At 42.3% G+C, this 12,442-nt stretch overlaps 1 protein-coding gene across 1 annotated transcript in view; it reads right to left on the minus strand.

Moving 5' to 3' along the window:
- The window catches only part of PREX2 (phosphatidylinositol-3,4,5-trisphosphate dependent Rac exchange factor 2), a 331,151-nt gene that overhangs the window by 3,797 nt on the left and 314,912 nt on the right, over window positions 1-12,442 (minus strand). The window contains exon 38 of the mRNA XM_063451343.1: window positions 8,957-9,059. Coding sequence (XP_063307413.1) covers window positions 8,957-9,059 — 103 coding nt within the window. The remainder of the gene's footprint in view (window positions 1-8,956; window positions 9,060-12,442) is intronic.

Genomic DNA, 12,442 nt, shown 5'->3' on the forward strand with positions numbered 1-12,442 from the left:
TACAATCTGACCCAATATTGTGATTAGATTGAGATAATTATTTTCAAGAAACAATATGGCACTGCACTCTTTCCCATCACTCTGAGCCAGGGTGTAACCAAACGCTGGACTCAGCACCAGGTCCCAATAACAGTATGTAGCAAGTACAAAAAGGTTTAGGTACTCCGAGGTTCAGAAACGCAATTTATTGAAGCCCAATATCACACAACGTTTCGACCTACACGGTCTTTGTCAAGCTGGACAAAGAGCGTGTAGGTCGAAAAGTTATGTGATATTGGGCTTCAATAAATTGCCGTTTCTGAACCTTGGAGTGCCTAAACCTTTTTGTACTTTTGATAGATTGAGATAATTGTCACTTCAAAAATGTAAGATTTAACAGTCTTTGGCAAAAGTGTGAATTTGCTTCAGGTATTTGTATAGTTCTGTCATATCAAACTGATCTCAAGGAATAGTTGATCAAAAGAACTACATTCTACATTCCCCATGATCCAACACCATCCTTTTTGAATTTTAGTTCATCAGCCTGACAAGTGATCTCCCTTTTGAATAGCCTAGACTTACCCTCTTTGTGAGAGGTATCAGACAGCTAAAATCTGTTGATGAGTTATGTAACAGCACAGATAGGTAGACCGCATGCCCCGTATTCTCAGGTCTCAGTGGACCACATTTCCCAACAAGAGGTTACCAAAAGACCAAGGCAGCATTTTTTTTTTATTATATTAAGGGCATACCTGTAATAGGATGTTTGTGTATTTTTTGCTTTGTTATACGTTTGTGAAGTGAATAGTTAATTTTTTATTACTGATTAAAATGAATTATTTTGATAAATATTAAATTAAGGGGGTTACTTGATTTAATTTGTGTAAAGAAAAACAAGACCACTTGATTAAAAAAACAATAATAAAATAAAACTCAATGCATGCCACAAAAAAAATAAGAGCAAAAAGGTAGATTTGAGAACTAAACTGAAATAACTTAACTGAATATTTTACATTAATACTTTTAGTTAATATGCATACTGAATTGTAAAGTTTGTAATACAAATATAAACATCTAAAATCACAACAGAAATTATTGGCCAATTAATAATATAGTTTTAATTTGATGTCATTAATTAATCAAAGTAATGTATTAAATATTATGGTAGTACCGCTATATTGTATTGATTAAAACATGTTAAAGGGAAACGCTAAGCACCTAGACAACTTAATGATGATTATTATTATTTATATAGCGACAACAAATTCCACAGTCTCATTGCTCAGTTCTCTGCCATTAAGAGTTAAATCTATTTGTTTATGGAGGTTAGGCACACCTAGTGTTGCCCTGTCTGTTACCCCCACAGCCTCTCTATACACTTCCTTGAAAATAAGTGTATTTTTGTATTCCTTTATTGCATGGTGTGTTTAATATAGAAGTGATTATATCTTCTTATTTCCTCCTTTGTTAATTGCCTGCCAGAGCTTGTGGCACCCTCCTGTGCTCAGTTAAAGTTCAATTCAATCAACATACCAAGAGATAACATCTCAAAAGAAATACATTGTGCAAATGTAAATGTACAAATAAAATAAAAACTTTTTTTTTACAGAGGCAATGTGAGTCATAGCCAGGGGAGGTGTCTCTAGGGCTACATAAACAGAAACAAAAGTGATTAAACTCCTAAATGGCAAATAATTCAGCAATAATTTATTTATTTATTTTAATTATTTATTTTTTTTAATTCAAGGTTTATTTGCATAGTTTTTACATACATCAGTAAAGGCAAATATGTGTATCAAGAGTGATATGTAGCATAACATAACAGAAAATAATATGAGGCTACAGCACATGGTTTAATCTGAGTACGTCTCAGTGTATGTCGGTTTTAATATGTTATTGTAATTTAGGTCCGAATATCACAGCAGTGTCAAATCGTGTCATTGGTTTGATAGCCAGTTATGTCAGGCAGTTCTGGTTTGGTGGGATTATAAGTGATAGGTTCCGTCGTGTTCTGTCACATGAAGTCAGGGATTAATCATGTTTTGTTTGCTGGGTGCTGTTGGCTTATAATGGTAAGACAGTATATTTAGGCGTTGTAACAGAGAGCCTATTTCATCTTGAGGTGCCTATCTAGTATATCCAGCCTACTCGGTCTAAGTCAACGTCCTCAAGGGGGAGACATAAAAAGGGAAAAAGGGCCTACGTGAAGTCCCAATTTACCGTATATACTCGAGTATAAGCCGAGTTTTTCAGCCCATTTTTTGGGCTGAAAAACCCCAACTCGGCTTATACTCGCGTCAAGGTCTGTATTATGGCAATTTGCATTGCCATAATACAGACTGGGGGGAGAGGGGGGCTGGCAGAGCTGTAACTTACCTGTTCTGCAGCTCCTGTCAGCTCTCTCCTCCTCCGCGCCGTCCGTTCAGCACCTCGGTCAGCTCCCAGTGTAAATCTCGTCGCGAGACTTACAGTGTAAGCTGACAGAAGAGCAGAACGGACGGCGCAGAGGAGGAGAGAGCTGACAGGAGCTGCAGGACAGGTAAGTTACAGCTCTGCCAGCCCCCCTCTCCCCCCCACTGAACTGCCACTGGACCACCAGGGAAGGAGAGCCCCCCTCCCTGCCATATATCAAGCAGGGAGGGGGGACGAAAAAAAAAAATATATAAATAAAATAAGAAATAATAATAAAAAAAATAATAATAAAAAAAAAATTAATAATAACAAAAAAAGGGGTATAAGGACCACTATGGGAGGGGGGGGGTATAAGGACCACTATGGGAGGGAGGGGGGTGGGTTAAGGACCACTATGGGAGGGAGGGGGGTATAAGGACCGCTATGGGAGGGAGGGGGGTATAAGGACCACTATGGGAGGGAGGGGGGGGGATAAGGACCACTATGGGAGGGAGGGGGGGGGATAAGGACCACTATGGGAGGGAGGGGGGTATAAGGACCACTATGGGAGGGAGGGGGGGGATAAGGACCACTATGAGAGGGAGGGGGGGATAAGGACCACTATGAGAGGGAGGGGGGGATAAGGACCACTATGAGAGGGAGGGGGGGATAAGGACCACTATGAGAGGGAGGGGGGGATAAGGACCACTATGGGAGGGAGGGGGGTATAAGGACCACTATGGGAGGGAGGGGGGGTATAAGGACCACTATGGGAGGGAGGGGGGGGATAAGGACCACTATGGGAGGGAGGGGGGTATAAGGACCACTATGGGAGGGAGGGGGGATAAGGACCACTATGGGAGGGAGGGGGGGGATAAGGACCACTATGGGAGGGAGGGGGGTATAAGGACCACTATGGGAGGGAGGGGGGGATAAGGACCACTATGGGAGGGAGGGGGGGATAAGGACCACTATGGGAGGGAGGGGGGTATAAGGACCACTATGGGAGGGAGGGGGGGATAAGGACCACTATGGGAGGGAAGGGGGTATAAGGAGCACTATGGGAGGGAGGGGGGATAAGGACCACTATGGGAAGGAGGGGGGGGATAAGGACCACTATGGGAGGGGGGGGGGATAAGGACCACTATGGGAGGGGGGTATAAGGACCACTATGGGAGGGAGGGGGGGATAAGGACCACTATGGGAGGGAGGGGGGGATAAGGACCACTATGGGAGGGAGGGGGGGATAAGGACCACTATGGGAGGGAGGGGGGGATAAGGACCACTATGGGAGGGAGGGGGGGATAAGGACCACTATGGGAGGGAGGGGGGTATAAGGACCACTATGGGAGGGAGGGGGGGATAAGGACCACTATGGGAGGGAAGGGGGTATAAGGACCACTATGGGAGGGAGGGGGGATAATGACCACTATGGGAGGGAGGGGGGGGATAAGGACCACTATGGGAGGGAGGGGGGTATAAGGACCACTATGGGAGGGAGGGGGGGATAAGGACCACTATGGGAGGGAGGGGTATAAGGACCACTATGGGAGGGAGGGGGGGATAAGGACCACTATGGGAGGGAGGGGGGTATAAGAACCACTATGGGAGGGAGGGGGGGGATAAGGACCACTATGGGAGGGAGGGGGGGATAAGGACCACTATTGGAGGGAGGGGGGATAAGGACCACTATTGGAGGGAGGGGGGTATAAGGACCACTATGGGAGGGAGGGGGGGTATAAGGACCACTATGGGAGGGAGGGGGTGGGATAAGGACCACTATGGGAGGGAGGGGGGGTATAAGGACCACTATGGGAGGGAGGGGGGGTATATGGACCACTATGGGAGGGATGGGGGGGGGATAAGGACCACTATGAGAGGGAGGGGGTGGGATAAGGACCACTAGGGGAGGGGAGGGTAAGGACCACTAGGGGAGGGGTGAGTCAGGACCACTGGGGGGGGGGGTGAAGGAACACGGGGGTGGGGAGGTAAGGACCACTGAGGGAGGAGGAGGGGAAGTCAGGACATATGGGGGGGGGGGGGGGGCGGCAAAAAATGTTTTGCCTACGGCGGCAAATATCCTTGCACCGGCCCTGCACACACTGCATTCACACACTGCATTCATACACACACACACACTGCATTCATGCACACACACACTGATACACACACACTGCACTCATACACACACGCTGCACTCATACACACACGCTGCACTCATACACACACACATACGCACACACTGCATTCATTATACACACACTGTAAATAAATATTCAATTAATATATTTTTTTTAGGATCTAATTTTATTTAGAAATTTACCAGTAGCTGCTGCATTTCCCACCCTAGTCTTATACTCAATAAGTCAATAAGTTTTCCCAGTTTTTTGGGATAAAATTAGGCACCTCGGCTTATATTCGGGTCGGCTTATACTCGAGTATATACGGTAAGCACCAGTGGGAGTGTCTACCAGCGGTCTAAAAGGGCCTTGTGCCATGCACGCGCGGCCGGGCATAGTAATACACCCTGGAGTAAAGTAATAAAAGGAAAGACGTAAGGTGATGGCGATACAAGTATGGAGCAGGTCTCCCCACCCACCCCATTCAGGCATGGCAGTCCATAACAGTCAGGTGTAAACAAGCAATGTATCCTTACATACAATGTGTGTCTTAGTTTGTATCTGTGTGCTGTGTTCAAGCGATAGGCCATATATAACAGCAGTAAGCTTACGCCCATGCGGTCACTATAGCGTTAACAGCATATTCATTTTTATAACGAGATTATATAGAGCAGTTAAACTATTCAACTGTAGTAAAAGAATGCTTGCGCAACCGAGCATAACAAGATACCCTAAACTCAAGTAGTAGGAGAACTTAAGAGCAGTTAAAACAAAGTAAGAAAGTCATAGAGTCTTCCCCCGTTCATCCCATTCAGATACGGCAGTCTCTGGTGTACAGAAGTTGGCAAACAATGGTAGGCTGTCAGCAGCACGGCAGCCTCTGCCCCCAGAGGCACCAGGACCCCCTTCAGTCCTAACCCTCCAGCAGAGCATCCCGTGGTGAAGTGGGCACTCTGAGAGTGAGACAGTCCACTGGGCCCCCCCCCCCCTTAGGGTCCATGGCCCATCCATCTCCTGTACCTCCCCTGCACCCTCAGAGGCTCAGTGAGGCATCACCCCCTCCAATGTCTCTCCCAGCTCCGGCCACATACTTGGATCCATCGTGTTTCACTCACGGTCACCGGTATACCATCGCTCCACACAGACTGGCTCCAAAGGACTCACGGCTTTGGGGACAAGTCCTTCCAGGCCCCCCACAAACCCAGAGGTCGAGGGTAGCATGCCTCCAGTGGGTAGATTTTCCGGGTGGCTCCTTTCCGGGTCATCGGTCCCCCGGGGCCCGAGGCCCCCGCGCTGCAACCCCACACATGAGTGCCATCCTGCACACCATCACCTCCCGTCTTTATGCGCATGTGATAGGTAGGTCAGGGAGAGCACCATCTTTGGCTGTGAGTCAGGTTGCGGCTAAGTTCCTGATCAGCTCCATCCGTCTGGCTTTTGTGCCCCCCATCGTCCAGGAAAAAAAAGGAGGGAGGAGCGGGGCCGGGTCCCTGTCCGCCGTCTGTTACATGCCTTGCAGGGCCGTGTGTATGCTTTAGAGCGGGTTGGCCTCTTCCTCCTCTGTTGCGTGTGGCTTGTCGTCATAGTGAAGCGTGGTGGTAGGCCTGATGTGCCGGCGGGCCAGATCTTTCGGTATTACAGCTCCGGGGCCGGGATCTCCCGGCTACTGAAGTGTTCCCACAGATGAGTGTAGCGGTATCTAGTTGGTAGCTGGGCTCTTTTGGCCCTATATCTTTGTTTTTACAGAGCGGGGACTGGAGCTGAGGAAGATGGCTGCTGTTCAGCTCGGCGGCCCGGCCCCGCCCCCCAATTTTTTTTTTTATATAACCCCCAACTATGTTTAGAATGAATTCAAATATCATTCACTGTAATTCGCCTAGCTAAAGAGGTAAATTCATGCCTTACCATGGAAAACCATTATGGTACTGACTATCAAGAAAGTACTGGCATGGAAACTGTTCCTGTCAGTGCCATATTTTAGTGTCTCCCCCCCCCCCCACCCCCAATAATTAGCAATATGCTTTATTTTTATTTTAGTTATACATCAGTAATTGATTATTTGGATTGTGGTCTTTGTAATCAGAGGGTTTAAATTAAAAAGCATTATTACACAGAAAGTATTAATATTAATTTTGTAAGAAATGGGCAAAAATATGCACTTACAATACTATATGAAAGCATTATCCAAAATTTCTGGATTTATGTAGGATAATTGTGCTCAAAATAAAGATGAAGCAAAGACTATTGATTAAACCATCACTACTGACATCTGCTTCCAATGCTGCCAATGTATGCTGCCAAAGCACACATTAATGGCATGTCTATTCCAATAAATGCTGATAGAGCACACTTTTCTGGATTTTTTGGACTCATCTTCCAGCATCCATCAGTAAAATATCCAATTCAATTCTCATGCTTAGATAGCACTAGACATGTTTCTCAGAGGAAACAATGTGACACAGTGAATAATTGGCAACATTATATATAAAAAATAAATTAAAAAAATGAATCTTTTAAATGTTTGCATGGCTTGTGTTTTCTAAAATGTTCCAAAGTGTCATTATTTTTTATGTAAAATAACCTTTTAATTATTGTGTTTTTGGAATAAGGTTGCAGTTCTTAAAACTTGAACCTTATAAATAAAGGAAATATTTTTACTACTTTGAAGAGCCAACCACCTACTTTTTATCAGAGAGGGCAAGTGTACGACTACATGTGCACATTACCTACATTTCAGAACTAATGGAAATGACTCACCTGGGGTAAGAGCGATTCTCACTTTGTATTATTTTGTGATTACAGTATACATTGTGTATGTTCATCTTATTTTTTGTTGAGGATAATTGAGATTTGCCTGCATTTAAGAAGATATATCTGTATTTGGTATACTTATAAGGGGGGTGGACGCCAAAACGAGCCCAGATGCTGTCAAGTCAGAGTTAACTCATTAGCTCCACCATTGTGAGTGTTCCAACTATGGTTCCAGGATTTAATATATATTGATATCAATTGAATTATGTGTTTTGCATTTGGTTTTGAAGAAATAACTAATTAAACTGATAAGTGACTATAACAACATTATACGATTGGTATATATTTTAGTGTTCCACTTCACTTTGGATTTGTGTATCGACACATAGGTGCTCCATGGCTTCGAACCTAGGATCAGAAGGACCAAGCTGACTGTTTGTACTTGCAGGATCCATTGGCCCTGTCGTAATGTCAGGATCGGGACAGGGATCCAACACGCAGAGTACAAACAGGTACAGGATACGTATACCGGACCTTAGAATGGCCGGACTAACGTACGGAGAATATAGAGAATAGTCAAAGACAAGCCGAGGTCGAGGGAACGAGAAGACAGGTAAGCGAGGAACAAGCCGGGTCAAGGGAAACAGAGATAAACAGAGTAAGTCAAACAAGCCGGGTCAGAACCAAAGGGATAACAGAAATACAAGAGCACTGTGTGACTAGGCAGACTAGAACCACGACAGGGCAATGAGCAAATGGGAGAAGCAAGTTTAAATACCCTGGCTCGGAAGGATAGACACGCCTCCGACGAGTCCTGATTAGTCTCTGAAGGATTGAGTGACAGGTCGTTCCGGGTTGGCGTCATGACGTCGGTTTCCGGACGTCATGCTAGAAAAGGAAGTGAGTCCCTCGCGGCCGGCGTTTACGTGACCGGATGGACCGCGAGGAACAGAGGAAACAGTCCGTCCGGACGGATGAACGTCTAAGTCTCTACCTCTCTCGGAGGTAGAGACTTCAGGTACCCTGACAGTTGCACATGGAGTGTGGTAGCTTTTAATTGATTCATATATATATATAATAAACATTGTGGCACTTTACTATATTATTGGGTTTAATATACTGTAAAGGGTTGAAGCACAGTTAGATTTTTTTGTTTTTGTGATCTGAAAGGAACTTTAATTAAAACACTATTAAACATTGTATAATGTAAGTAAAACAGCTCATGTACTGTACATTATACATGCACTATATAGAAAAGCCTTAATAGCTTACTTTGTGTGTGCTAAAGGTACAATAGCTACTGTGCTGCATAGTGTGTATTGTATTTTGCATATACTGTAAGTAAACATAGACGTACATTGTTTTTTGTATGTTACAAGAGAAACAATCCATTTCATCTGAACTGTATATATTATAAGTAAAAGAGCACCTGTTCACAAATTATTCTATGCTTGCATTTACTGCAGATTTTTTTTCAAATGTTTAATTTTGACATCTACTCCCATGAACACAGATTAAATTATAAATTAACAAACTCAAACTAATGTGGTGTAAAGGGTAGAAATGCACTCAAACACAAACCGACAAATAAAAAGCATATTTAATTACTTAACAGATATTTGTATGGAATCTAAACTGACCTACTTGTACTGCAGAACCATTGTCCAGTGAACTGCATTGTGCAATTAGATGTGACAAAATGAATCATGACATACCTGTTTTCTCATCACATCCGTTGCTTGCATGATGTAGCGCGGAGGCAACCCGTGACTTCTAGCGAGAATTAGAGCCTGTTCAAGGGTGACACCCAGTGTGCAGCTGCAATTAAAACAAACAAAAACAAAAAGAGTAATCAGATGGCATTGTAGGAAAGCTTAATTAAAAGTTAAGAGAACCCCTCAATGTGTAGATCAGTGCTGCCTAACGGACGCCTACTAGCTGCTGTTGCATCCCAACGTCGTCATTCCCTTCTTTCCCTTCTATCATCATACTATCTGGAGAAGTTGGAATAGGTTATATAGACACTGCTGAGGGATATAATTAAACAGTCCTGTTATTTATTTGGAATAAAATAAGAAAATATGTATTGAAATAGAAAGATAGCAATCTAATGCTGGGCAGTATTTCACCAAGCTCAGGTCTGTTCTGTGCTTGGTGCAAATCAGTGAGTGGTGGACAGTACTGATCAATGCATTTTAAGCTTTTTGGTGTAATCTACTTTAGATAATTGAGCTTTGATTCTCTGTGTTGCTGGGCCATCAGGTTAGCATCTCCGTGCAGAGTTTTTTTTTTTTTTTTTTTTAATTCTTTATTTAGATTGTGCATGGTTAAACAAATAGATTTACACTGCCACGATAGCTGGTGCAATCATATCAATAAACAACGGTGAACAACAGTGAGGTTTCATATACAGTGCACATTTTCTTTTTTATAGTAGAGGAGTATCTTATAAGCTATAGGTGCAGGTCTAGACTAAGCTTGTCATACATATTTACCCACGGGTTTGTTATCTAGACTGACAGTAGATAAGAACAATAAAAAGATAGGTTGAATAGAGCGTGCTTGAGTGTGAGTAATACTATGTTTGGGTGCAAGTCGTGTTTAGTTATGATAAGACAGGATAATACTGCCCGCGTTTGTGAGTAACCAAGATGTGCAGAGCGGTTTTAATGCATGGACACATGGACACGTTGTATAGGGGCACACAGGCTTCCCAACTTTGCAGTATATTATACCGTGAGATTTATTCAAACCTTCTCTATTAAAACATTTAGGTGGACTAATCAACTGAGTTTCAGTCGTTATCTGTACATGCGATCTTACTGTTGCGAATACATATTGTGACAAAAACAAAGTACATGTACTAATTGCACATTAACACATCAATTTTTGAAGCTGTAAAACTGTAAGTTCTTCTAATATTTCTAACAGTCCATGTCAGTTGCCTCCCCCTGCTACCTACTAAACGTAAATAATGAATGAAATGGAACAGAGCGAAATTAAGTTTGAAGGCTATGACGCAACGTTGGCTTTGCTTCGGTATTCTTTTACTCTGTTCTGCACCCTTTGACATAAAAATGTGTTTAAATCTGCCATTTCTCCCTTTCTTCCAAATCTTCTTCATTCCACTTTCGTACTGTGCCATATCCATCGGTAATTTACCAAATAAGTACCATTTTTAGGTTGAATTTCTTGTTATTCAACGTCAAGGCTCCTGCCATATTGTCCAAACATTTGAGTGGATTCATCTCTGTCTGTCTGTGACCTGACAACTCCCTTTTTGTCTAGATGAAAGTGTGAAAACATTTAGCTTAGGTCTCATGTGCCAACGATTCCTCCATAGGGAATTATTGTATTCAATGATTCTTTATGGTCGACCATGATGACACTGTGCATTAGATGAAGTTGTTAAAGTGCCTACAGTATTCCTTTAAGTAATTTAAGGCACACATTTGAGAGGTGCCATATACAGGGTGAACCAAAATTCAGAGCTGGTTTTGACTGGCAATTAACTTATTTGTCAGTAGTTAAATTTTTTGCTGCAGGTACATAATATAATTGAATTGTGGGAGATTCATAATGAGTCATTTCAAGAAGGAGCAAAGAGTAAAAATAGTGGGCTATAACTGGATACGATTGAAACATTTTTATGCCCTATATTGGAAAATCGTCTTGAAATGTAGTTTCAAAAGGTTGGGAGCTAGTGTCCATACAGCCAGGGCCACAATGGACCTCCTGAGACAATGGTTCAGTGAGGGGGTAATTTCAAGAAATTCCCAGATTAATTTGCCGCCACGTACACTTTACACCACCTTTCAGATCTTGATTGCTTTGTGTCAGTGGTGTATCTTAGTTCTGTGCTGTCATAGGCAAGACTAAACTCAGGCACCCCATAATCTAATATTGGCCCACCACTTCCTGTCAAGGCCGCACCCCTTCCTATTTAAGAACCACCCCTTCCTCTGTAAATGACACGTCTACCTATTTAGGCTCCACCCTCTCCGGTTAGAGCTTCACATTTTCCTTTCTGTATTTAAAAGTGAACAACGAGGGCTAATATTTTGTGTTGTGTACCATTTCAAATGTTGCATCTATTATTTTAACCCCTTAGTGATCAGACCGTTTTTCAATTTTCTTACCGTTAAGGACCAGGGCTCTTTTTACATTTCTGCAGTGTTTGTGTTTAGCTGTAATTTTCCTCTTACTCATTTACTGTACCCACACATATTATATACTGTTTTTCTCGCCATTAAATGGTCTTTCTAAAGATACCATTATTTTCATCATATCATATAATTTACTATTAAAAAAATTATAAAATATGATTAAAAAAAGTAAAAAAAAAAACACTTTTTCTAACTTTGACCCCCAAAATCTGTTATGCATCTACAACCGCCAAAAAACACAGATGCTAAATAGTTTCTAAATTTTGTCCTGAGTTTAGATATACTCAATGTTAACATATTCTTAGCTTTTTTTTGCAAGTTATAGGGCTATAAGTACAAGTAGCACTTTTCTATTTCCAAACCATTTTTATTTCAAAATTAATGCAAATTACATTGTAACACTGATATTGGTCAGGAATCCCTGAATAACCCTTCACATGTACATATTTTTTAAAAGAAGACAACCTAAGGTATTAAACTTTTGACTCTTTTCATGACTCTTTTCATGCAATCATTTTACCACAAATCTAAGCCAAATTAAACAAAATAATAATAATTGGTGATTTTTTTTACACACATAGCAATTTAAGAATACATGTACTGAGAACTTTAAGGGTTACTGCCAAAGAACACCCCAATATGTGTTCAGCAATATCTCCTGAGTACAGTGATATCACCCATGTATAGGTGTGTCGGGTTCTCTGGGGGCAAAACGACCTTATTTGGAGTGTGTGCATTTCAGTTTTCCAACCTGTAATTTTCACAGCTGATCATGCACCCATGTGGGACATTTTTGAAGCTGGCCAATGTAATTTACCCCCATCAAACCATATATTTTTGAAAAGTAGACACTCTAGGGTATTTCAAATGGTTTTTAACACTTTCCATGCACTAATTCTACCACCAGTCTTTGTCAAACATTTGGGTAGTCATTTTTTTGTTATTTTTCACACATATTCTACTTTAGGAATGGATTCTACAGTGAAACCACCCAAGTACAGGTGTGTTGGGTTCTCTGGGGGCTAAAAGACCTTA

This window comes from Pelobates fuscus, chromosome 4 (genome assembly GCF_036172605.1).
Source record: "Pelobates fuscus isolate aPelFus1 chromosome 4, aPelFus1.pri, whole genome shotgun sequence".
Taxonomy (NCBI): Eukaryota; Metazoa; Chordata; class Amphibia; order Anura; family Pelobatidae; genus Pelobates; species Pelobates fuscus.